The following is a 25,972-nucleotide window of genomic DNA, read 5'->3' as shown; positions in this document are numbered from 1 at the left end:
GATTTACAATCCTTCTGGAAGGAGTGTCACTAAGGTATTGCTCTGTCATGCCACTCCTGGTTTTCTGAGCCAGGGGAAATCTATTTTGATACTCTGCCTCCATCTTTTGGAAGGCAGCTGCCTTACTTTGTAAAAAGGCCTGCAAAGCCTCAGAGGGATTTCCCTCAGCTCACGTCCCTGCTGTCAGTCTTTGACGTATTTGTCCCTGAGCACATTGTCAAATCCTAGAAAGAGTTGGCAGTTGGAGAAAGACTTACTCTGTGGCTGGAGTTTCTCAGAATTCTAATCTATCAAGCCAGCCCCCACACACCCATTACAAGTGCATTAAATTTTCTATGGATTTCTCTTTATTTTTCTCTATGGGTTTTTGTTGTTATTGTTATTGTTGCTTCGTCATAACTGAAAGTCACCATGTAGGAGTGAAAATTTCTTCTCTTCTATGAGGAGCTTGTCACTTGCTAGAGTTTAATTCATTTAGATTCTTTGCATTCTTGGCAATCTAATGAGTTTAACAAAACAAAAACACTTCTGTATACCTGAAGGGCTTGTCAGTTTCTAGTTTCGCTTAGGACTGGGTAAATCCTAACTACGAAGCTATGAGTATTTTTTTTTCCTAGGGAGCAATATGTCAGCCTTCTTGTTCTCCCTAAAGACTTTATTCTCATTCTTTTGAAAGATCATTCTATTTTTTATGCTCTTGTAGGTAAAATTTTAGATGCCAAGGCATTCTGTTTGCAGGACTCAGGGAGGGGATTAGGAGTATAGTTACCTGTTTCTTACATAGAGACGTTCATCAAGTCCCCCTGTTTTCAACCCCACCTCTCACTCCTATTCTCCATTGTACTTGGTTTTTCAAGGGCTCTAGATGGCAGATTGTGATGTTTTCCTTGGATGTGTTAGTATCATTCATGCATATTTTGACTGCTGCTTCCTCAGCCTTGGATCACTATTGTTATGAAACTTATCATCTTGCTATATATCTTCTAGAAATTTGTTGAACACTCCTAGGAATCTTGAACTTGAAGATTATATCAGGATATTTGCTAACTAACTGGAGAGTTAGAGCTGAATCCCAAGCATCCTGATTCCTGGTCCAGTTTACTTTTCGTTAACCTTATCACTGCCTTATTTCATTCTCCCATATTTCTTTCTGTGTTGAGGTTTACTGAAGGCATTAGTGAAGAATCATCCAAGGAGCCACACTGTAACAAGGATTCAGCTGACAGCTACCCCTGCAAGTGCACTCATGTTGATGAGCCAGCACATAGCTAAAGACCTAACTCCATTTCAGATAGTGCTTCTTTGGACATCACTGGAAGATGAAAAGGAAAACCTGTTTCATTCTCAAGCCTACTCTAGGGCCAATGAAGTTGGTGAGGTGGACCTAGAGCATACATCTTCTCTTGGAGGTGATTATGTAGGAGTCCACCCTATGGGTCTCCTCTGGTCCCTGAAACCTGAGAAGATATTAACTAAACTGCTGAAAAGAGATGTTATGAATAACCCCTTGCAGGTCCAATTAAAACTTTATGATTCAGATGTAACGGTTACCCACATCACCATCACTACTCCAAAGGTCAGCCCGACTTTGGAGAGGTGGTATGTAGCACCTGGTGTCACCCGAATCCAAGTCAAAAAAGGCCACCTTCGGGGAGCCCTCCTTCTCCCTCCAGGTGAGTGGAATTACCCTGGTTATTGTCATCTTTTTTTTTCTTCCTCTTTTAAATCCCTTATCCTCCTAGAAGTTTAGCTTGGATGTGGATAAAATAGAGAGCATTCCTTTCCTGACTTAGAATCAGAGTTAACTTTGGGTCAGAACAAGAACGTGGTGATAACTTCATTCCAACTCTAGTTTTATCTCAGCAATTCTGGAGCCTGTCTAAGGATATAACAGTAGTTTATGGAGTCCCTGCATTATGGGATTTCCATAGCTTTGGATTTATGTGAAATTCATTCACATTGAAGCCTAGCTATCTGAAGACCCACATCCTGATATGGAACTGTATCCCAGCTTCTTTTGAGGGTTCTGTCATGTCTGAGTTTTAATTTAGGCATAGGTCATTGCATGATTGTCACAATAAGCTGATGATATAATGGATTGAAATATGGCAACAAATATAGAGGATGCAAAGAAACTTTATACCCTCTAGTTCCATAAATATTGCATATTTATAGGATATTCCATAAATCAGCAGCTAATATAACATGCTCCCTAATGGCTATAAAACTTTTCAGAACATTCAGTTTCTCATAGTGATCTCAACATACCAAAAAGTGGTTCAAAACATCTATTGGTACATTTCTCAGAGTTTATTGTGGGGACTGAATGAAGCAAAGTTAATTTCCCAGAAGTAGCCCTCAGTAGGTCCAGGTTTCAGGTGTGTCTGAGGTTGCCTTATTCAGACATGTGCTTTGATTTGGGACACAGCCGTCACATCATCAGGAGGTATTCCCCCTCTCTCCCTGCCTTTTTTTTTTTTTTATAGTCACCTTCTAGAACTGAGATGGGTTAAGGAAACCTGAAGTGTTAGAGGTGGTTTCTGACAACATAGAGCGTTAGATGGCGTAAAAGGAAAAAAGCTTCCCTTTGCAAATTCACCATGACCCATGCACCTTTTTGGGTAAATCTGAAAAATTTTTACCCCCAGTATTTAGCATATAGACCACTTTATTGTGTGTAGGGATCAGGAAGTAAGTGGCACAAACCTCCTTGACGCTAATATTCAGTTAAGAATCTGAATATTCAGCTCAGTGCTTTGCGATGACCTAGAGGGGTGGGATAGGGAGGATGGGAGGGAGGCTCAAGAGGGAGGGGATATGGGGACATGTGCATGCTTATGGCTGATTCGCTTTGTTGTACAACAGAAACTAACATAGTATTGTGAAGTAATTATACTCCAATAAAGATCTATTTAAAAAAAAAATCTGAATAGTAGTTCAGGCCTTTCACCTTGGGATGATGTGCTGGTTTAGGGTGTGCTATTTGCGAACCCTCTTAGACATTGTGTGTGCTGGGTCTCCTGATTTGGTGCTTATTCTGTTGGGGTACAGAAAAGGGTTGTGTTCTGTGGAGCCAAAAATGGTTGAGTCAGGTCTCAAAGAAGTTCTTAACAACAACATTTTTCCAGAATAAGAGGCTCAGTAATCTTAAGTACTGTCAATCAGAATATGCAAAAACATCCATTCATGTATTCAAGTGGTATTTTTAAACCAAGATGTATTCAGTATCACTTTATTTCTCCTTTTCTCAAGGTGAGAAAATATAGCAATATTTTGTTTTGACAATTCCCAGTACTCCTTTAAATCAAGTCACTCCTTTCAAATATGGATAGGATCAGGCTTTCTTAGCTAAAATCACTTATACAATAATAGTATATCCCCAATAAGGGTATGATAAATTACTTTCAATATGTGAGCTCTGCTTTATTTTGGAAGCAAGCTGCCTACACAGTGAGTGTAGAATGATACCCTGACCATCCCTATTTTGGTGTAAAATTTCGTCACTGTATAGTCAGATGAGTGTAACAGAGCAGTGTTAAGTCAGGATTTTAGCTAACATAATCATTTCAATACTTTTTTTTTAAAGCCATATACTTCTTTGAGAACCCAATTAAATCTGTGGGTGCTCTCATCAGTAAAATGCACATATAAATGTATAGTCTTGCATGTAATTTCAGGACCTTCGCTGATTTCCTGAAGCCTATTTGTGTAGGTTAAGAAGCCCTTGCCTAATTTCTTTGGCTTTCTTTACTTCAGCGCTATAGATATGACTCATTAAGAGTCCTGAATTCTCTTTGGCTGTAGAAATTAAACATGTCAATGAACATGGTGTCCAGTGAAACTTCTGAATATTATGCTCCATTATATACTCAGTCAGCTTTAATTCTGCCCCAGAAAAAAGGCTGAAAATGTGGAAATTCTATTGAAATTTTATACATTAATTCTAAAATTTGTGATGCATTTCTTCGTGTTGTCATATTTGTCTTCTCTTCTTCTCACCTTCCCTTCTTACTCAATTCTGTGTTTTTTTTTTGTTTGGTTTTGTTTTCAGGAGAGGGCCATTTCCCAGTGGTAATTGATTTGTTTGGTGGTATTGGTGGACTGATTGAAATCCGAGCCAGTCTCCTGACCAGTCATGGCTTTGCTGTCTTGGCCTTGGCTTACTGTGACTATGAAGAACTCCCTTTCCAACTAGAGAAAGTAGATTTGGAATATTTTGAGAAAGATGCCAACTTTCTCCTGAGACATCCTAAGGTAAATTTGACCTTTTCAGTCAGTTTCAATCCCTATTTTTCAATAAGCATGATATTCTGTGACTTCTTTTAACTTCCAAGTATGATTCTCCCTCAGTGAACTTGAAATTCTATTACATATTTGTATTATTCACATGATTTATCTTGTATCCCGTGTCTTCTGCTCAGAAAGATGAAATGCGTAGTTAGCCTGTGTCTGTCATGGAATCAAAGGCATTGGCTTTGGATTCAGACAGAAATGGGTTTCATTTCTGGCTCCATCCCATCTGGTTGTGGGAATCTGGGCAAGTTACTAAGAACCTCTAATCCTCAGTTTCTTCATCTATTAAATAATGTTGTAGTGACACTACTTCATAAGGTTACTGTGAGAATTAAAAGGAATACTAGAAGCCAAGTGCTTATTAGAGTAACAGGCAACACTAAATACTCAATAAATCTGATCAATTATTATTATTATCACCTTCTCTGATAATTATTAAATCACCATACTTAACCAGGTAGATAATCTATTTCTTTGAAGAGTGGGTCAGAATTTTTAGTTACTTGACAGGTCTTAAACATAATGCTATAGTACTTTCTAATCCACATACCTTCTTTAAATTTTAAAATGTGCTTTGCTGCTGTAAGAGGGTTGATGCATGTTAGCCCTTATTTATTGCTAATTTTTTTTCTTAATAAGAAGCAGTCTAAGTAATTAAGAGTCTGTACTGCATCCTTTCTCATATAAGGATCACCAAAGTACTGTGAGAATTGCAATTGTAAGATGAGCAACAATTGCTGACAATCTACTGATGCACTGAATTTTTAAATAGCTTTTTTTTTTTTTTCTTTTTTTTTTTGCGTTATGCGGGCCTCTCACTGTTGTGGCCTCTCCCGTTGCGGAGCACAGGCTCCAAATGCGCAGGCTCAGCGGCCATGGCTCACGGGCCCAGCCGCTCCGCAGCATGTGGGATCTTCCCGGACTGGGGCACGAACCCGTGTCCCCTGCATCGGCAGGTGGACTCTCAACCACTGCGCCACCAGGGAAGCCCTAAATAGCTATTTTTGATGCATATAATGGAATTGTCCTTGGACTATCAAATAGGCATTGTTATCATTGTGCTAGCCCTTTGCTTGGCTTAGATGAGAAATTAAAATGTTATGTGATTCTGCTTTTCACTCTTTTAGCCTGGGTCGCCTTGTAGGTGCTGCGTGACTTTTCTATCATTCTTTCTACCGATATCACACAGATAGCTAGTTAGTGACTAAGCCAGGCCTGGAAACCTGATTTCTTTCCTAGGCTCTGAGTATTTCCATTAAACCTGCTTCACACTGTCTCTTCTGCAGGAGGATAGACCTCAGATACTTCAATTCCTTGAAAGTCTTATTTCTCCATCTGTTGATTTGAAGTGTCTTCTAAGGACTCGAAATTCCCCAATTGAAAATTTGGTGGCAGAAGTTGTAATAAGAGTTAGTGTTCTGCCAAAGGCCAGAAGTAAATTAGATAAAGCCTGCATATATCTGAGTCACCTTTTTTCTGTTCATCCATGTTATACTGGCTTTTACTTTATCTTCCATGGCCAAATCCATTCCGAGTTCTCGTCTCTCCTTGCCATAACTGTGACTATATCTTTTAACTTGATATAGAATTTCAGAGCTTGAAAGTTTCTTTTAACCCAAAGGGCAGGGGGGAGGGTGGTTCAAGCCTCTTCTCTTAATATGCAGGATGAAAAATGGAGTGTATATATGATTCAATTTGTTTCATTTTTTTCCCCTTTACCATAAGAATTTCTCACATTTGTGTCAGCTAGATACAAGTGGTACATTCATTCATATTTTTCTAAATAGTAAAAAAAAAAAAAAACCCCAAACATTACTTAATAAAATGTCTTTTTTTCCTAAGAAAATCTAGGGAATCAGTAAGGCTTTAGAAGAGATGTGACTCTCTGAAACTATCCTTGCATGGGGCCAGTGCTCAAGGAGAATGAAGGCTTTATTTTGTACCATAAAAAACAACAACAAAAACTTTAACTCCTTCTTTTCCTTTGCTCTCCTATACCAAATTGGTAACTAGGAGCTGTATATTCTGCACTCATAACTAACTCATTGTCTTGTTTCCTTTTTATCCCTGCTGGTGCTGCTTAGCTCAGGGCACCATTATTTCTTGCCTGCACCATTGCAATAAGCTTGGCTTTTCTGCCTCCAGTTTTGCAAGTCAGAGTCATAAGACTGGTTTTTTTAGAGCACAGTTATTTTACTCTCTTGCTTAACCATCTCCCAATTTACTAGGCTTCCTAGTCAGGCTTCCTAGCATGTTAGATAAAATTTTCCATAATCTGACTTCTGCGTACTTCTGCCTTATCTTATGCCTCTCCTTAAAATCTGTCCTGATTCCCCTCTGTAGTTAGGAAAAGAGTAAAGGCTGCCTATTAGCATGTTCTTCAAAGACATTCCCTGTCAAGCTGCTGTTTTCTTTTCCAGCCTTATTTTGCTATTTCCCGTCTGATACTCTAAACTCAAGTAATGAAGAGCTACTATGGTTACCTGAATGCACTGCTCCTGAGTTTTAGCATGTGTTCCTCCCATGGTGAATCCATTAGGAATGTTCTGGCTATGTTTCCAGAAAAGTCACTGAGTGTGGCTTAAACAACATCAACATAAGGCATTTTATTCTCTCATGTAACAGATCTGGAGATAGGTGGTTCCAGCTTTAGTTTGGAAACTCAGTGGAGTTTCTTACTGAGGAGACTGGATTGGCATTTCTGTAATTTCCTGGCCTTCTTCTCAAGGTCACAAGATGGCTGTGGCAGTTTCAGACATTAAGTCAACATGCCAGCATTATCAGCAATGTTAAATCCGTAGTATTCAGTCAGTAGAACCTGACATATTCTTGAAGGAGCATTGGACATTAGTTACATATTCCAAAACTCTAGAACTGGGCGCATGGGTGGGATTAGTACGTGCTTTGTTCCCACTGGCCATTGAAGTTCTTTGGTTGTTTGAGATTGTAGGGTTTTGCTAAATGATGGATAGAATCAACATCTCATTTCTATTATTTTCGGGACTAGTGACCTAAAACAAATAGACCTCCAGATATTTCTCTCGCAAAGATGGGTTTATTTGGGATCAGCAGAGAACTGCAATTTGGTGTCTCCACCATGGAGAGCCACGTGCAAGTCCCAACACAGCAAGGGAAAGAGAGCACTTTTATGGAGGGGAAAAGGAAGTGGGAGGGGGAAGAGCTATAGTAAACAGACTCTATGGCTTTTCATTGGCTGAATCATTGCCAGGAAAGAAGAGTATTTCTCCTTCTAGTTGGACTTTGTTGCAGGGCGTGAGAGCTCCCCCTTCTAGTCTCCCAACTCTATTTAATTGAGGTTTCTAGTTTATTTATTTTTTTACATTTCCCCCTTTAGATCAAGATCTTTCTCTGAAAACATCACTGATCAAGAGTCAAGTTTTCCAGTTTCAGCAGCTTTTTGTCCCTCAACGCCAGGAAGGACCTTTCCTGGGTGTAGTGTCTCACACTGGAGGGCAAATGCACAGATTGGAAACCAGTTGAGGCACCATGCAAGTAACAGGGAGGGACAACTGTCAGGCACTTTTAATCTAAAATCCATATGTTATCAAGATCATCTAAAGCATTATGTCATCATCAAAAGTTGGCAAACTTCCAATAGGCCTGGTCTGAATATCTTGGGAAAGTTGTCTCATCAGATGTCACCTGCTTCAATTCTGGGAAATCTTTACTTTCAGGTAACTAGATGATGTGCAGGTCTAGTCAGGGTTTGATGCCTTCTTTAGATGTGTCACATGAATCCAAGAGTCTATTCCTTGGAGTTTGGTGCACAAGGGCCTTTCCTGTGAGGCTGAAGAGAGCTTTTATGGAAGTGTCTTTTCCAGTAGATGAAATCTCCAGGTTACAGAATGTGAATCATAAGGTCCTTGTCTCCCAAGAGTACACTGTGAAAAGATTGCTCTCCCAAAACATAGTTATTTTTAATAGAAGCGATTAGGCCTTTGCAATATTGGAGTATCTCTTCTTTTATCAGCTGTGGGTCAAAAGAAGCAAGAGCCAAAACACTGGGTGTCATTTGACTGTCACAAAGGGTGAGAGTTTATGGGTTCCAAAAAGTATGGATCTGAGATTTAGAAGGACCAATGGCAATGTTTTTGGTCAAAGTACTTAGAGGGCCTATACCAGTTTTGCTAACTGAGTCTTAATAATGCCACTGGTGTGTTCGACTAAGCCAAAGGTTTGAGGGCAGAAAATACAGTGAAATGTGTAAAACCAGCCAAACAGCACAGACTTATCAAAGCACCTGGTCAGTAAAAGGTTTCCTTGATCACTATGAAATTGAAGAGGAGTTCCCCAGGTACAGATAATCTTTTCCAAAAGGGCTTTAGCCACAGAAGAGGCAGTAGCCTGTCTGTAAGGGAAGGCAACAGTCCATTGTGAAAACGTACAGACCATGGCTAAAACATATTTATATCCATGAGGTGGAGAAAGTTGTATGAAACCCATTTGTCAGACCTCGAATGGTCTATTAAGCAGTTAAAAATGTCTGGGAGCAGTATGAACAGGCTTCCCTGGGTTGTATTTTGGGCAAGTGGGACAAGTGAGGTATGCACTTTTCATGGGTTAGTGTTTCTCCCCCAGTATTGATTCATGAATGCTGTCATTTTGTCAGTAGATCAATAGTTTAATGCATGTGCAGTGGTGAGGAGTGGGAATTTTAGAGTCTCTGGTAGGACTGGGTTGTTATTTGGTCTAAACCAGAGCTTTCTCTTTTTATCAAACCAACAATTCTTGAACTTCCAATCTTGTTTTTCCTTTTCTGTGGCCAATTTCTGGACTTCTCTAGCGAGTTTTCTTAAGTTACCACTTGGGGAAATAACGCTTTAGACCATGACAAAGGTTTGGCTGCTGCTGGTCCCTTTAAGACCAGGATTTTTTTGCAGAAATGTCAGCAAGGTGATTTCCTTAGCTTGCAGAGAGTCAGGGTTAGAATGCTCCCAAAGTATTAATAATAGCTAAGGCAGCAGGTAAAAATTTCTGAACATAGGGGCCATTTAAAATTTTATATCTGCTGGAAGTAAGGAAGCCATGTTGCTTCTACAACATTCCAAAATCATGAGCTACTCTGAAAGCATATCTGCTATCAGTATAAATATTGCCAGTTTTGTCCTTGTCTAAAGTACAAGCCCATGTAAGAGTGTATAATTCAGCCTGTTTGGCCAAAGTAGCCATAGGTAAAGATGCTGCCTCAACAACATCAAAAGAGTTGAAGTAGCTTACCCAGCACAGTATTTGCCACTAGCACCTTTTAAATAAGAACCACCAGTGAGCCATGAGAGGTCAGCATTACTCAGAGGATTTTCCTGTAGATCATCATGAGCAGTCAGGAGGTGACCCCTAAAGTTAAGCTGTCAAAAGGGACTTCGTCAGTGATGTAGAGAAGAGTAGCAGGGTTAAGCTTAATACAATATAGAAGAGTTATGTGAGGGGCAGTTAACAAAACGACTTCATGGGGGTGAAGTGGCTGACTGAGAAATGTTGAGAGTGATGAGAATTCAGGAAAGCTTCTAATGCATGAAGTACAAAAAAGGTTAAAGGGGATCCCACAACGATTTTCTCAGTGGTTTTTTTTTTTTAACATCTTTATTGGAGTATAATTGCTTTACAATGGTGAGTTAGTTTTATAACAAAGTGCTTTATAACAAACTGAATCAGTTATACACATACATATGTTCCCATATCTCTTCCCTCATGCGTCTCCCTCCCTCCCACCCTCCCTATCCCACCCCTCTAGGTGGTCACGGACCACCTAGCTGATCGCTCTGTGCTATGCGGCTGCTTCCCACTAGCTATCTATTTTACGTTTGATAGTGTATATATGTCCATGCCACTCTTTCACTTTGTCCCAGCTTCCCCTTCCCCCTCCCCATATCCTCAAGTCCATGCTCTAGTACGTCTGTGTCTTTATTCCCGTCTTACCCCTAGGTTCTTCATGACCTTTTTTTCCCCCTTAGATTCCACATATATGTGTTAGCATATGGTATTTGTTTTACTCTTTCTGACTTACTTCACTCTGTGTGACAGACTCTAGGTCCATCCACCTCACTACAAATAACTCAATTTCGTTTCTTTTTATGGCTGAGTAATATTCCATTGTACATATGTGCCACATCTTCTTTATCCATTCCTCTGTTGATGGACACTTAGGTTGCTCCCATGTCCTGGCTGTTGTAAATAGAGATGCAATGAACATTTTGGTACATGACTCTTTTTGAATTATGGTTTTCTCAGGGTATATGCCCAGTAGCGGGATTGCTGGGTCGTATAGTAGTTCCATTTGTAGTTTTTTAAGGAGCCTCCATACTGTTCTCCATAGTCGCTGTATCAATTTACATTCCCACCAGCAGTGCAAGAGTGTTCCCTTTTATCCACACCTTCTCCAGCATTTATTGTTTCTAGATTTTTTGATGATGGCCATTCTGACTGGTGTGAGATGATATCTCATTGTAGTTTTGATTTGCATTTCTCTAATGATTAATGATGTTGAGCATTCTTTCATGAGTTTGTTGGCAATCTGTATATCTTCTTTGGAGAAATGTCTACTTAGGTCTTCTGCCCATTTTTAGATTGGGTTGTTTGTTTTTTTGTTATTGAGCTGCATGAGCTGCTTGTAAATTTTGGAGATTAATCCTTTGTCAGTTGCTTCATTTGCAAATATTTTCTCCCATTCTGAGGGTTGTCTTTTCATCTTGTTTATGGTTTCCTTTGCTGTGCAAAAGCTTTTAAGTTTCATTAGGTCCCATTTGTTTATTTTTGTTTTTATTTCCATTTCTCTAAGAGGTGGGTCAAAAAGGATCTTGCTGTTGTTTATGTCATAGAGTGTTCTGCCTATGTTTTCCTCTAAGAGTTTGATAGTGTATGGCCTTACATTTAGGTCTTTCATCCATTTTGAGTTTATTTTTGTGTATGGTGTTAGGGAGTGCTCTAATTTCATACTTTTCCATGTAGCTGTCCAGTTTTCACAGCACCACTTATTGAGGAGGCTGTCTTTTCTCCACTATATATTCTTGCCTCCTTTATCAAAGATAAGGTGACCATATGTGTGTGGGTTTATCTCTGGGCTTTCTATCCTGTTCCATTGATCTATATTTCTGTTTTTGTGCCAGTACCATACTGTCTTGATTACTGTAGCTTTGTAGTATAGTCTGAAGTCAGGAAGTCTGATTCCTCCAGCTCCATTTTTCATTCTCAGGATTGCTTTGGCTATTTGTGGTCTTTTGTGTTTCCATAAAAATTGTGAAATTTTTTGTTCTAGTTCTGTGAAAAATGCCATTGGTAGTTTGATAGGGATTGCATTGAATCTGTAGATTGCTTTGTGTAGTAGAGTCATTTTCACAATGTTGATTCTGCCAATCCAAGAACATGGTATATCTCTCCATCTGTTTGTATCATCTTTAATTTCTTTCATCAGTGTCTTATAATTTTCTGCATATAGGTCTTTTGTCTCCTTAGGTAGGTTTATTCCTAGATATTTTATTGTTTTTGTTGCAGTGGTAAGTGGGAGTGTTTTCTTAATTTCACTTTCAGATTTCTCATCACTAGTGTATAGGAATGCCAGAGATTTCTGTGCATTAATTTTGTATCCTGCTACTTTACTAAATTCATTGATTAGCTATAGTAGTTTTCTGTTAGCATCTTTAGGATTCTCTATGAATAGTGTCATGTCATTTGCAAGCAGTGACAACTTTACTCTTTTATTCCAATTTGGATTCCTTTTATTTCTTTTTCTTCTCTGATTGCTGTGGCTAAAACTTCCAAACCTATGTTGAATAAGAGTGGTGAGAGTGTGCAACCTTGTTTTGTTCCTGATCTTAGTGGGAATGGTTTCAGTTTTTCACCATTGAGGAAGATGTTGGCTGTGGGTTTGTCATATATGGCCATTATTATGTTCAGGAAAGTTCCCTCTATGCCTACTTTCTGCAGGGTTTTTATCATAAATGGGTGTTGAATTTTGTCAAAAGTTTTCCCTGCATCTATTGAGATGATCATATGGTTTTTCTCATTCAATTTGTTATTATGGTGTATCACCTTGATTTATTGCGTATATTGAAGAATCCTTGCATTCCTGGAATAAACCCCACTTGATCATGGTGTATAATCCTTTTAATGTGCTATTGGATTCTGTTTGCTAGTATTTTGTTGAGGATTTTTGCATCTATGTTCATCAGTGATATTAGCCTGTAGTTTTCTTCCTTTGTGACATCTGTGTCTGGTTTTGGTATCAGGGTGTTGGTGGCCTCGTAGAATGAATTTAGGAATGTTCCTCCCTCTGCTATATTTTGGAAGAGTTTGAGAAGGATAGGTGTTAGCTCTTCTCTAAATGTTTGATAGAGTTCACCTGTGAAGCCATCTGGTCCTGGGCTTTTGTTTGTCGGAAAATTTTTAATCACAGACTCAATTTCAGTGCCTGTGATTGGTCTGTTCATATTTTCTATTTCTTCCTGGTTCAGTCTCGGCAGGTTGTGCATTTCTAAGAATCTGTCCGTTTCTTCCAGGTTGTCCATTTTATTGGCATAGAGTTACTTGTAGTAATCTCTCATGATCCTTTGTATTTCTGCAGTGTCAGTTGTTACTTCTCCTTTTACATTCTAATTCTATTGATTTGAGTCTTCTCCCTTTTTTTCTTGATGAGTCTGGCTAATGGTTTATCAATTTTGTTTATCTTGTCAAAGAACCAGCTTTTAGTTTTATTGATCTCTGCTATCGTTTCCTTCATTTCTTTTTCATTTATTTCTGCTCTGATCTTTATGATTTCTTTCCTTCTGCTAACTTTGGGTTTTTTTTTTTTCTTTTTTCTCTAAATGCTTTAGGTGCAAGGTTAGGTTGTTTATTTGAGATGCTTCCTGTTTCTTAAGGTAGGATTGTATTTCTATAAACATCCCTCTTAGAACTGCTTTGGCTGCATCCCATAGGTGTTGGGTTGTCATGTCTCCATTGTCATTAGCTTCTAGGAATTTTTTGATTTCCTCTTTGATTTCTTCAGTGATCACTTCGTTATTAAGTAGTGTATTGTTTAGCCTCCATGTGTTTGTATTTTTTTTTTCTTTTTTTGCCGTATGCGGGCCTCTCACTGTTGTGACCTCTCCCGTTGTGGAGCACAGGCTCTGGACACTCAGGCCCAGCGGCCATGGCTCACGGGACCAGCCGCTCCACAGCATGTGGGATCTTCCCGAACTGGGGCACGAACCCGTGTCCCCTGCATCGGCAGGCGGACTCTCAACCACTGTACCACCAGGGAAGCCCTGTTTGTATTTTTTACAGATCTTTTCCTGTAATTGATATCTAGTCTCATAGCGTTGTGGTCGGAAAAGATACTTGATACAATTTCAATTTTCTTAAATTTACCAAGGCTTGATTTGTGACCCAAGATATGATCTATCCTGGAGAATGTTCCATGAGCACTTGAGAAAAATGTGTATTCTGTTGTTTTTGGATGGAATGTCCTATAAATATCAATTAAGTCTATCTTGTTTAATGTATCATTTAAAGCTTGTGTTTCCTTATTTATTTTCATTTTGGATGATCTGTCCATTGGTGAAAGTGGGATGTTAAAGTCCCCTACTATGATTGTGTTACTGTCGATTTCCCCTTTTATGGCTGTTAGTATTTGCCTTATGTATTGAGGTGCTCCTATGTTGGGTGCATAAATATTTACAATTGTTATATCTTCTTGGGTCGATCCCTTGATCATTATGTAGTGTCCTTCTTTGTTACTTGTAGTAGTCTTTATTTTAAAGTCTGTTTTGTCTGATAGGAGAATTGCTACTCCAGCTTTCTTTTGTTTTCCATTTGCATGGAATATCTTTTTCCATCCCCTCACTTTCAGTCTGTATGTGTCCCTAGGTCTGAAGCGCATCTCTTATAGACAGCATGTATACGGGTGTTGTTTCTGTATCCATTCAGCCAGTCAGTTTCTTTTGGTGGAAGCAGTTAATCCATTTACATTTAAGGTAATTATCAATATGTATGTTCCTATTCCCATTTTCTTAATTGTTTTGGGTTCATTATTGTAGGTTTTTCCCTTTTCTTGTGTTTCTTGCCTAGAGAAGTTCCTTTAGCATTTGTTGTAAAGCTGGTGTGGTGGTGCTGAACTCTCTCAGCTTTTGCTTGTCCGTAAAGGTTTTAATTTCTCCATCAAATCTGAATGAGATCCTTGGTGGGTAGAGTAATCTTGGTTGTAGGTTTTTCGCCTTCATCACTTTAAATATGTCCTGCCACTCCCTTCTGGCTTGCAGAGTTTCTGCTGAAAGATCAGCTGTTAACCTTATTGGGATTCCCTTGTGTGTTATTTGTTGTTTTACCCTTGCTGCTTTCAATATGTTTTCTTTGTGTTTAATTTTTGATAGTTTGATTAATATGTGTCTTGGCGTGTTTTTCCTTGGATTTATCCTGTATGGGACTCTCTGTGCTTCCTGGACTTGATTGACTATTTCCTTTCCCATATTAGGGAAGTTTTCAACTATAATCTCTTCAAATATTTTCTCATTCCCTTTCTTTTTCTCTTCGTCTTCTGGACCCCTATAATTCAAATGTTGGTGCGTTTAATTGTCCCCAAGGTCTCTGAGACTGTCTTCAGTTCTTTTCATTCTTTTTTCTTTATTCTGCTCTGCAGTAGTTATTTCCACTATCTTATCTTCCAGGTCACTTATCCTTTCTTCTGCCTCAGTTATTCTGCTATTGATCCATTCTAGAGTTTTTGTTTTTTCTTTTTTTTTGCGGTACGTGGACCTCTCACTGTTGTGACCTCTCCCGTTGCGGAACACAGGCTCCGGACATGCAGACTCAGCGGCCATGGCTCACGGGCCTAGCCATTTCACGGCATGAGGGATCTTCCCGGACCAGGGCACGAACCCATGTCCCCTGCACGGGCAGGCGGACTCTCAACCTCTGCGCCACCAGGGAAGCCCATTCTAGGGTATTTTTAATTTCATTTATTGTGTTGTTCATCATTGCTTGTTTCCTCTTTAGTTCTATGTCCTTGTTAAATGTTTCTTGCATTTTGTCTATTCTATTTCCAAGATTTTGGATCATCTTTACTATCATTATTCTGAATTCTTTTTCAGGTAGACTGCCTATTTCCTCCTCATTTATTAGGTCTGGTGGGTTTTTATCTTGCTCCTTCATCTGCTGTGTGTTTTTCTGTCTTCTCATTTTGCTTATCTTACTGTGTTTGGGGTCTCCTTTTCGCAGGCTGCAGGTTCGTAGTTCCCGTTGTTTTTGGTGTCTGTCCCCAGTGGCTAAGGTTGGTTCAGTGGGTTGTGTAGGTTTCCTGGTGGAGGTGACTAGTGCCTGTGTTTTGGTGGATGAGGCTGAATCTTGTTTTTCTGTTGAGCAGGTCAACGTCTGGTGTTGTGTTTTGGGGTGTCTGTGGCCTTATTATTATTTTAGGCAGCCTCTCTGCTAATGGTTGGGGCTGTGTTCCTGTCTTACTAGCTGTTTGGCATAGGGTGTCCAGCACTGGAGCTTGCTGGTCGTTGAGTGAAGCTGGGTGTTGGAGCTGAGATGGAGATCTCTGGGAGATTTTCACCATTTGATATTATGTGGAGCTGGGAGGTCTCTTGTGGACCAGTGTCCTGAGGTTGGCTCTCCCACCTCAGTGGCACAGCCCTGACACCTGGCTGGAGCACCAAGAGACTGTCCTCCACATGGCTCAGAATAAAAGGGAGAAAAAATAGAAAGAGGATAAAATAAAATAAAGTAAGATAAAATAAAATAAACTTATTAAAATAATTATTAAGGAAACAATTTTAAAAAGTAAAAAAAACAGACAGACAGAACCCTAGGGCAAATGGTGAAAGCAAAGCTATACAGACAAAATCTCGCACAGAAGCATACACATATACACTCACAAAAAGAGGAAAAGGCGAAAAAATAATATATCTTGCCCCCAAAGTTCATCTCCTCAATTTGGGATGATTTGTTGTCTATTCAGGTATTCCACAGATGCAGGGTACATCAAGTTGATTGTGGAGCTTTTTTCCGCTGCTTCTGAGGGTGCTGGGAGAAATTTCCCTTTCTCTTCTCTGTTCGCACAGCTGCCGGGGTTCAGCTTTGGATTTGGCCCTGCCTCTGCATGTAGGTCATCTGAGGGCGCCTGTTCTTTGCTGAGATATGATGGGGTTAAAGGAGCTGCTGATTCGGGGGCTCGGGCTCACTTAGGCCGGGGGGAGGGAGGGGTTCGGATGCGGGGTGAGCCTGCTGCGGCAGAAGCTGGCATGTCGTTGCACCAGCCTGAGGCGCGCCGTGCGTTCTCCCGGGGAAATTGTCCCTGGATCACGGGACCCTGGCAGTGGTGGGCTGCACAGGCTCCCGGCAGGGGAGGTGGGGATAGTGACCTGTGCTCGCACACAGGCTTCTTGGTGGCTGCAGTAGCAGCCTTAGTGTCCCATGCCCGTCTCTGGGGTCCGCTCTGATAGCCGCGGCTTGCGCCCGTCTCTGGAGCTCCTTTAAGCAGCGCTCTTAATCCCCTCTCCTCGCGCACCGGGAAACAAAGAGGCAAGAAAAAGTGTCTTGTCTCTTCGGCAGGTCCAAACTTTTCCCCGGACTCCCTCCCAGCTAGCTGTGGCGCACTAGCCCCCTTCAGGCTGTGTTCACACAGCCAACCCCAGTCCTCTCCTTGGGATCCAAGCTCCAAAGCCCGAGCCTCAGCTCCCCGCCCCTGCCCGTCCTGGCGGGGAGCAGACAAGCCTCTCGGGCTGGTGAGTGCTGGTCGGCACCAATCCTCTGTGCAGGAATCTCTCCGCTTGCTCCTCCGCACCCCTGTTGCTGCGCTCTCCTCCGTGGCTCTGAAGCTTCCCCCCTCTGCCACCCGCAGTCTCCGCCCGCGAAGGGGCTTCTAGTGTGTGGAAACCTTTCCTCCTTCACAGCTCCCTCCCACTGGTACAGGTCTCTTCCCTATTGTTTTGTCTCTGTTTTTTCTTTTTTCTTTTGCCCTACCCAGGTACGTGGGAAGTTTCTGGCCTTTTGGGAGGTCTGAGGTCTTCTGCCAGCATTCAGTGTGTGTTCTATAGGAGCAGTTCCACGTGTAGAGGCATTTCTGATGTATCTGTGGGGAGGAAGGTGATCTCCGTGTCCTACTCTTCTGCCATCTTCTCCTTTCTCTCTCAGTGGTTTTAACTGAAAGAGCTGGGGCCTAATGACTCTAAGGCAAGGCAGGTATCCCCATATTACAGGGTCCAGTTGCTGGCTATAATACCTATGGGTCAATGGTGGTCCCTGTGTTATGGGATGAGTACCCCAAGGGTATTTCCTTCTTTTTCATATACAGAAAGGAAAAAGGGAATCTGATAATTGGGATGCCCCAGGGCAGATAGGTTCTTCAAACTCTCCTTTAAGGCCTTAAAAGCTACGTCATCTGATTTTTCCCATTAAATTGGGCTGGAGTTGTTGTTCTTGAATAAAACATACAGAGGTTTGGCCATAAGAGGGAAATTTGGGATCTCATTTCAGCATAACCAACTAACCCATGAAATAGTCACAGATAGTGTTTAGTTTGGGGTTTTGGGAAACTTAGGACACTATAAAGTCTATCTGGATATAGGTGTAGTTCTTGTTCTGATATCAGATGCCCTAAATATCAAACCTGGGTTTGGACAAACTGCAGTTTTTCTTTGGTAATTTTATGTCCCTTTGAGGCTAAAAGCTTTAGCAAGTGGATGCTGTCTTCCTATGAGGAGGCTTGAGAAGGAGAGCAAAGAAGCAAGTCATCCACATATTGCAACAAAATAGAACCTCTAGGGTAATTTATATCATCCAGATCAGCTTTCAGGATTTGAGAAATAAGGACTCAGTTAAACCTGAGGCATTAGTGTCCCAGTGAATTGTTTTTCTTCCCAAGTGAAGGCAAAAGTTATTGGCTGGCTTCGTCAACTGGGATACTAGAGAATGCACTGCATAAATCAATTACAGTAAAGAATTCACTTCCAGTGAGAATGGATGTTAGTAACATACGAGGGTTAGGAACAACAGGGGGTTGAGGGATAACAGTGTTGTTTATTACTTGGAGGTCCTGGATGAACCTCCATCCTGGGTCCTTAGGTTTTCTCACAGGTTAAATAGAAGTGTTAGAAAGACTAGTACAAGGGATAATGATGTCTTGAGACCTGTAATCTTCTATTATGGGCTTCATGCCTTGAAGGGCTTCTTTACTTATAGGGTATTGATTAATTCTGGGAAGAGGTTTTGAGGGACTTATCTGAATCATGATGGGAGGCATGCTGTAAATTTTGCCAATATCAGGTGGAGATTTTGTCTGTAGGAGGGTGGTAGCTGATTCAATAGGGACAAATAATCAAGAGTTTTCAGAATCAGCTCTAGGACTGTCAGAGCTGAAGCAATTAAAGATGTCAAAGGGTGATTTAAATTACATGTTTGGTTACTTTGATGACTATTGTCAAATCTAGAATTATTACCCCCCTTTGAGATAAAGAAACTCTGCCATGGATACTTCTTTAAGAAGTCTTGACCTAATAAATGGATAAGGGCAGATGAACTAAGGAGAAAAGGGTGTGTATCTCTCAAAGGGCCTAAACAAAAGGGAATATGTTCAGAGATAGGAAGCTCTTGGGGTTCATTAGAGATCCCACTGTTTGAACTGTTTTAGTACTCCAAGGCAGGGACTGCTTTGTAGTAGTGGCGTTGAGTACCAAGATTGTGGTTTCATTGTCAGTTAGGACTGGAAGAGATTCATCCCCAATCTGGAGAAATGTTTCTCCAATTATATTAAGTGGGAAGATTAGGAAGAGCCCCTGTAGTCCCCCTGAGCCCCATTGTTGAGAATTCAGAGGACATTGGAAAGACTGGTTAGAGGGCAGAAGGTGCCTAAAATGCTTAAATTTGTAACAATCTTTTTTCTGACATCCTGGCTCTTTGTGACAATAGCTCTTTGTGGCAAACTGGGAGGGTTTTGGTTTCATTTAGGGACCTTCATTTGGTGGAGTTGAAGATTAAGAATTTAGTGGTTTTTCATTGAGGTGACTCATTTAGAGTGAGAGACAGCTGGTTTGCCAGATTCACTAGACTCTGGAGTGGAAAACTCTAGTTTCCCATCCCATCCTGGTTCTTTTTACTAGAAGGGAATGGTCCTGGTTCAGCCCATTAATAAATATAAAGTTTAAAGCTATCTGAGTGGAATCAACCTCTAAAAGAAGATCAGAATTTTCTTTAAAGATAATCTGAAGTCGATTGTAATAGTCATGAGCAGATTCATCAGGTTTTCAGGTAAAAGCCTGAATTTTGTTCCAATCAACAGGTTTTGAAAAAGTCACCTAGCAATTGCCCAAGCTTGACCATATGTAAGTTAGCAGGTTGGTCTCCATGTTTTACTCTTAGGTGTTGATGGAAATAATCAATAAACAATCTGTAATAGGAATAGAAAAGTTTTATTTGCCAAACTGAGGACTGTAGCCCAGGAGACAGCCTCTCAGATAACTCTAAGAAACTGCTCAGTTGAAGCACGGTTTTTAGCATAGTCATATACCTTATCAGAGCAAAGAACATACATCAAACACGACAGGGGTATATTCCTTCAAGTATCCACAGGAGAGACAGGTTCAGTATATAGAGAGTGAGACAACAGGACCCTGGTGTCTGGGAAGTGAACATTATCTTTGAGGGAGTGTTAATATGTATGTCATAAGAAGGGAGTTTTTTATCCTTATCTTCAAAACAGACATTCTTTACCTTAATGGTTAAAGCAGATGTGTTGTGTGTGTTTGACAGGCTGTTTTAGTTCACACAAAGTTCAAGCTGAACAATGTATAAGCCGAGATGACTTATCCATACCTCAATGTGTGAAAATTTTCTCCATCAGAGGGAACTTTCAGGATTTTCCCAATTAGGAGTTTTCATCTAATGCTGGGCCTGGCCTTCACTGACAAGCATATGAACTAGTAGATATACGTTAGAAAAACCAGGTTGATAAGTTTGAATGACTATATTAAATTACTTACCAAACCTGTGAGGATCTTTGGTTACTTTGGGAAAATCTTTGACTGTGGCTCACAGTTCAGCTTTAGTTCAGGAAATATAAAAAATAAAGCCTTTGCATCCTCAGAAGGCTTAGTTGTAAAGGCACTGGCTCTGATAAGTTCAGAGAAAAAGGGTATGGGGAGAGTTTCAGAAAAAAAGGGAATTTGGTAAGAGAATTCGTATGAATAAATTGAGGGTATAAAGGTGGTGTAGGTGGCTTTGAAGGGAAGGAGGAAGATGGTGCCCGGGGCAGAGTCTGGGCATGAGTGAGGGAGGGAGACAAGACGGCATCAGAGGCAAAGGCTGACACGAAGAAGCCAAAGAAGAGTTTGAGGCTTCAGGATCCATTTTATCTTTTTTAATCATTCATTTGCCTCAGTTAATCTTAAAATCTTATTTTGCAGAGAGGCAATTTTAGACTCCTGATAATGTTAGGAAGTCACTATGGATGAAAAATTAATCAACAGTTGATCTTAAGGAGAAATAGAGAATTTTATTCAAGCCAACCTGAGGATTTTAACCCAGGGGACAGTCTTTCAGAAAGGAAAAGGACTGTTCCTTTTGAGGACTGTTCCGCTTGTTTAGAAGTCAAAGGCACAGTTATATTCTCAAAACAAAGGATCATACATCAAAATGGCACACTGATGTTTTATGTAAAGTTCACCAAAGATATATAGTCCCAAAACTGACACCATTTCTACTAAGATCAGAAACAAGACAAGGTTGCCCACTCTCACCACTATTATTAAACATAGTTTTGGACGTTTCAGTCACAGCAATCAGAGAAGAAAAAGAAATAAAAGGAATCCAAATCAGAAAAGAAGAAGTAAAGCTGTCACTGTTTGCAGATGACATGACACTATTCATAGAGAATCCTAAAGATGCTACCAGAAAACTACTAGAGCTAATCAATGAATTTGGTAAAGTAGCAGGATACAAAATTAATGCACAGAAATCTCTTGCATTCCTATACACTAATGATGAAAAATCTGAAAGAGAGATTAAGGAAACACTCCCATTTACCACTGCAACAAAAACAATAAAATACCTAGGAATAAACCTACCTTTGGAGACAAAAGACCTGTATGCAGAAAACTATAAGACACTGATGAAAGAAATTAAAGATGATACAAACAGATGGAGAGACATACCATGTTCTTGGATTGGAAGAATCAACATTGTGAAAATGACTCTACTACCCAAAGCAATCTACAGATTCAATGCAATCCCTATCAAACTACCACTGGCATTTTTCACAGAACTAGGACAAAAAATTTCACAATTTGTATGGAAACATAAAAGACCCCGAATAGCCAAAGCAATCTTGAGAAAGAAAAATGGAGGTGGAGGGCAGACTCCCTGACTTCAGACTATACTACAGAGCTACAGTAATCAAGACAGTATGGTACTGGCACAAAAATATAGAAATATAGATCAGAACATAGATTTCTGATACAGAATGCAGAAATATAGATCAATGGAACAGGATAGATAGCCCAGAGATAAACCGACGCACCTATGGTCACCATATCTTTTTTTTTTTTTTTTTTTTTTTTTTTTTTTTTTTGGTGGTACGTGGGCCTCTCATTGCTGTGGCCTCTCCCGTTGAGGAGCACAGACTCCGGACGCACAGGCCCAGCAGCCATGGCTCACGGGCCCAGCCGCTCCACGGCATGTGGGATCTTCCCGGACTGGGGCACGAACCCGTGTCCCTTGCATCGGCAGGCGGACTCTCAACCACTGTGCCACCAGGGAAGCCCCTGGTCACCATATCTTTGATAAAGGAGGCAAGAATATACAGTGGAGGAAAGACAGCCTCTTCAATAAGTGGTGCTGGGAAAACTGGACAGGTACATGGAAAACTATGAAATTAGAACACTCCCTAACACTATACACAAAAATAAACTCAAAATGGATTAAAGAACTAAATGTAAGGCCATACACTATCAAACTCTTAGAGGAAAACATAGGCAGAACACTGTATGACATAAACAACAGCAAGATCCTTTTTGACCCACCTCTTAGAGAAATGGAAATAAAAACAAAAATAAACAAATGGGACCTAATGAAACTTAAAAGCTTTTGCACAGCAAAGGAAACCATAAACAAGATGAAAAGACAACCCTCAGAATGGGAGAAAATATTTGCAAATGAAGCAACTGACAAAGGATTAATCTCCAAAATTTACAAGCAGCTCATGCAGCTGAATATCAAGAAAACAAACAACCCAATCCAAAAATGGGTAGAAGACCTAAATAGACATTTCTCCAAAGAAGATATACAGATTGCCAACAAACACATGAAAGGATGCTCAACATCACTAATCATTAGAGAAATGCAAATCAGAACTACAATGAGGTATCACCTCACACCAGTAGAATGTCCATCATCAAAATATCTAGAAACAATAAATGCTGGAGAGGTGTGGAGAAAAGGGAGCCCTCTTGCACTGTTGGTGGGGATGTAAATGGATACAGCCACTATGGAGAACAGTATGGAGGTTCCTTAAAAAACTAAAAATAGAACTACCATATGACACAGCAATCCCACTACTGGGCATATACCCTGAAAAAACCATAATTCAAAAAGAGTCATGTGCCACAATGTTCATTGCAGTGCTATTTACAATAGCCAGGACATGGAAGCAACCTAAGTGTCCATCAACAGATGAATGCATAAAGAAGATGTGGCACATACATACAATGGAATATTACTCAGCCATAAAAAGAAACAAAATTGAGTTATTTGTAGTGAGGTGGATGGACCTAGAGTCTGTCATACCGGCTGAAGTAAGTCAGAAAGAGAAAAACAAATACTGTATGCTAACACATATATATGCAATCTAAAAAAAAAAAAGGTTCTGAAGAACCTAGGAGCAGGACAGAAATAAAGACGCAGACATAGAGAATGGACTTGAGGACACGGGGAGGGGGAAGGGTAAGCTGGGACGAAGTGAGAGAGTGGCATGGACATACATACACTACCAAATGTAAAATAGATAGCTAGTGGGAAGCAGCTGCATCACATGGGGAGACCAGCTCTGTGCTTTGTGACCACCTAGAGGGGTGGGATAGGGATGGTGGGAGGGAGACGCAAGAGGGAGGAGATATGGGGACATATGTATATGTATAGCTTATTCGCTTTGTTATAAAGCAGAAACTAACACACCATTGTAAAGCAATTATACTCCAATAAAGATGTTAAAAAAAAAAAAAAAAGAATGTTATCTTTCAAGGAGTTACATTGCCAGTGTATGAAGAAGGGAAAATGTTGATCTTTATGGTCAAGCAGGAATTCCTGCTTTGAGGCGATTTGCTTAATGTATAATCAGATGCATATTGCACATAGGGAGGGCCCAATACATACAGGGACTATGTTATGCTTGAATTTTCTTGTCTGGACTCAAAACGTAAATTTTATTCCATCACCTCAAAATACCAGTCAGAATAGACATTCCTTTCAGTTCTGTAGATTTTTGAGCTCTTGTAATCCAATTTGGTTTTAAGAAAATTAAGTTCAGGGATTTCAAAATTACCCATAATGGCCATTGATATTCTAAATTGCCTGTGGTCAGGTCAGTCCATTTAGTTAGAAAGTTGCATGAGGAAGAACCAAGGTTTTTAAATATAAAATTGGCTAGAGTCTCAGTGTGGGGGACGGGAGGTGCCCTCAAAATATTTATATAACTGGGATCCCTTTTCTCAGAGATTTTTCTCTAGAGTAAAAGAATAATTTTCCAACAGCTTAAACAATTTACAGCTCAATTTAGACAGCTTGCATTCACAGTGTCTGCAGGCCTAATACCAGCCAGTTCTAAGGGAACAGGTTGGTCCTGGAGGAGCCAGGCCAAAGGCTTCTCAGCTAGTTCCCATGGAACAGCTCCTATTCCAAAGGAAGGGCTGATGGCTGAACTGACTGAGTTTCAGTGAAACAGCCCCTGTACCTGAAGGAACTCAGCTGACAGCTTCTCAGCCAATTTCAGTTGAAACTGTCTGATCTCAGAATCAGATTGAAGTGCCAAAAGAGTACTTGCATACAGAGCAAGGCTTTAACCAGAAAGAATGAAACTTTAAAATAGATCCCGCACACAGCCTGAAGAGCTTCAAATGCAAAGAGGTGTCAACTGAAAAAAAAAAAGAAAAATGAAGAGAAGAAAAAAGAAAAGCACAACCTCAAATTTGAGAATTATGTTTTTGTGGCAGACAAACTGAGGACTTAAGCCCAGGAGCAGTCTCTCAGATAGCTCTAAGGGACTGCTCTGAAGAGGTAAAGGAGAAGCCAGGATATGTAGGAGTTTTGCAACAAAAACCTGGTACATCAAAAGATTACTATTAATTAAAGAAAACCAGACATCTCAAGTTAATGAATTTAGTGCTTTTCTATGTACAGGAAGATGCAAGAGTCTGGGCTCACTGAAATCATTCCTTTGATATGCACCTCAGCTATCTAAAGCCAGCATCCTCTTTGTTTCCATCCCAAGTTCCCTCAGGGCTCTCCATGGGGGGTTGGGGGTGGGCAGGTGCGGCTGTAAATGACTGATGGCTTGATGGCCACAACATCTTTTGTTTACTGATGTGGCAGACAGTGTTCTTATTCCACAGACCACAGGGGCTCGAATCCAGGAGAAAGATGTACCCTCAAACTCCAGGGTCAGCGAGAGAAGCAGTGAGCAATAAAGGGCTCAACCATGGATACTGCAACTCTTTGCTCGCCAGCCCTAGAACCTTTGGGGGTCTCCTCTGGTCCTTGTATGAGCCACCAAATGTTGCTCTAAAACAAATAGAATGCCAGATATTTCTCCAGCAAAGATGGAGTTATTCAGGATCAGCTGAGATTGCAATTTGGGGTCTGGAACCATGGTGAAGCATGTGCAAGTCCCTGCACAGCAAGGGAAGGAGAAGGATTTTCTGGAGGGGAAAAGGAAGATGGGAGGGCTTACAGTAAACAAAGAGCCCAAGGCTTTTCACTGGCTGAGTCCTTGCCTGGAAAGAAGAGCAGTCTTTCTATCTTTTGGGCTCTGCTGTTGTTGCAGGGTGTGAGAGCTCCCCCTTCTGGTCTCCGGATTGTATTTAATTGGGGTTTTTGTTTATTACAGGTTCTTAGCCTGGGTATTAGGGTAGTCTCCATGTCCAAAACAGCAGAGACTGGACTCTCCATGGCTATTCACCTAAAGCAAGTCACAGCTGCTGCACTTATTAACGGGCCCAACTTTATTCTTGACATTCCACAGGTATATCATGGTCACATAAATCAGCTCTGGCCATTCTCTCCTCATTCACTATCCATCAGTACCTTAGGATTAGTAGAGTTACAGCACATTTTTGAGGCTATTAGAGCTGAAGCCAGTGAGACTTTTTTTCTCCCCATTGAAAAGCCCCAGGGACATTTCCTTTTCATTGTGGGAGAAGAAGATATGAATGTCAACAGCAAAGTATACGCAGAGCAAGCCACAGAACATCTGAGGAGACATGGGAAGAATGACTGGACCCTGCTGTCTTACCCAGGGGTAGGCCACCTGATGGAGCCCCCCTACTCCCCACTGTGCTGTGCCTCGAGGATCTCCAACCTCCACCTCTTCATGCACTGGGGAGGAGAGGTGATCCTACATGTAGCTGCACAAGAACGTTCTTGGAAGGAGATCCAGAAGTTTCTCAGGAAACACCTTATTCCAGTTGTTGCCAGTTGTCTCTGA

The 25,972-nt window shown here is 40.7% G+C and overlaps 1 protein-coding gene across 1 annotated transcript; it reads left to right on the top strand.

Moving 5' to 3' along the window:
- Positions 1-596: 596 nt before the first annotated feature.
- On the top strand, positions 597-25,972 carry LOC307054795 (bile acid-CoA:amino acid N-acyltransferase-like; the record flags this gene model as incomplete). Its single annotated transcript, XM_079706685.1, has 4 exons — positions 597-600; positions 1,161-1,673; positions 4,052-4,254; positions 25,376-25,972. The coding sequence occupies 4 exons, from the start codon at positions 597-599 to the stop codon at positions 25,970-25,972; spliced, it is 1,317 nt and encodes a 438-aa protein (XP_079562811.1).

This window comes from Hyperoodon ampullatus (genome assembly GCF_949752795.1).
Source record: "Hyperoodon ampullatus genome assembly, chromosome: 6".
Taxonomy (NCBI): Eukaryota; Metazoa; Chordata; class Mammalia; order Artiodactyla; family Ziphiidae; genus Hyperoodon; species Hyperoodon ampullatus.
The sequence above is the reverse complement of the archived record's forward strand: the minus strand, read 5'-3'. Positions and strand labels throughout refer to the sequence as shown.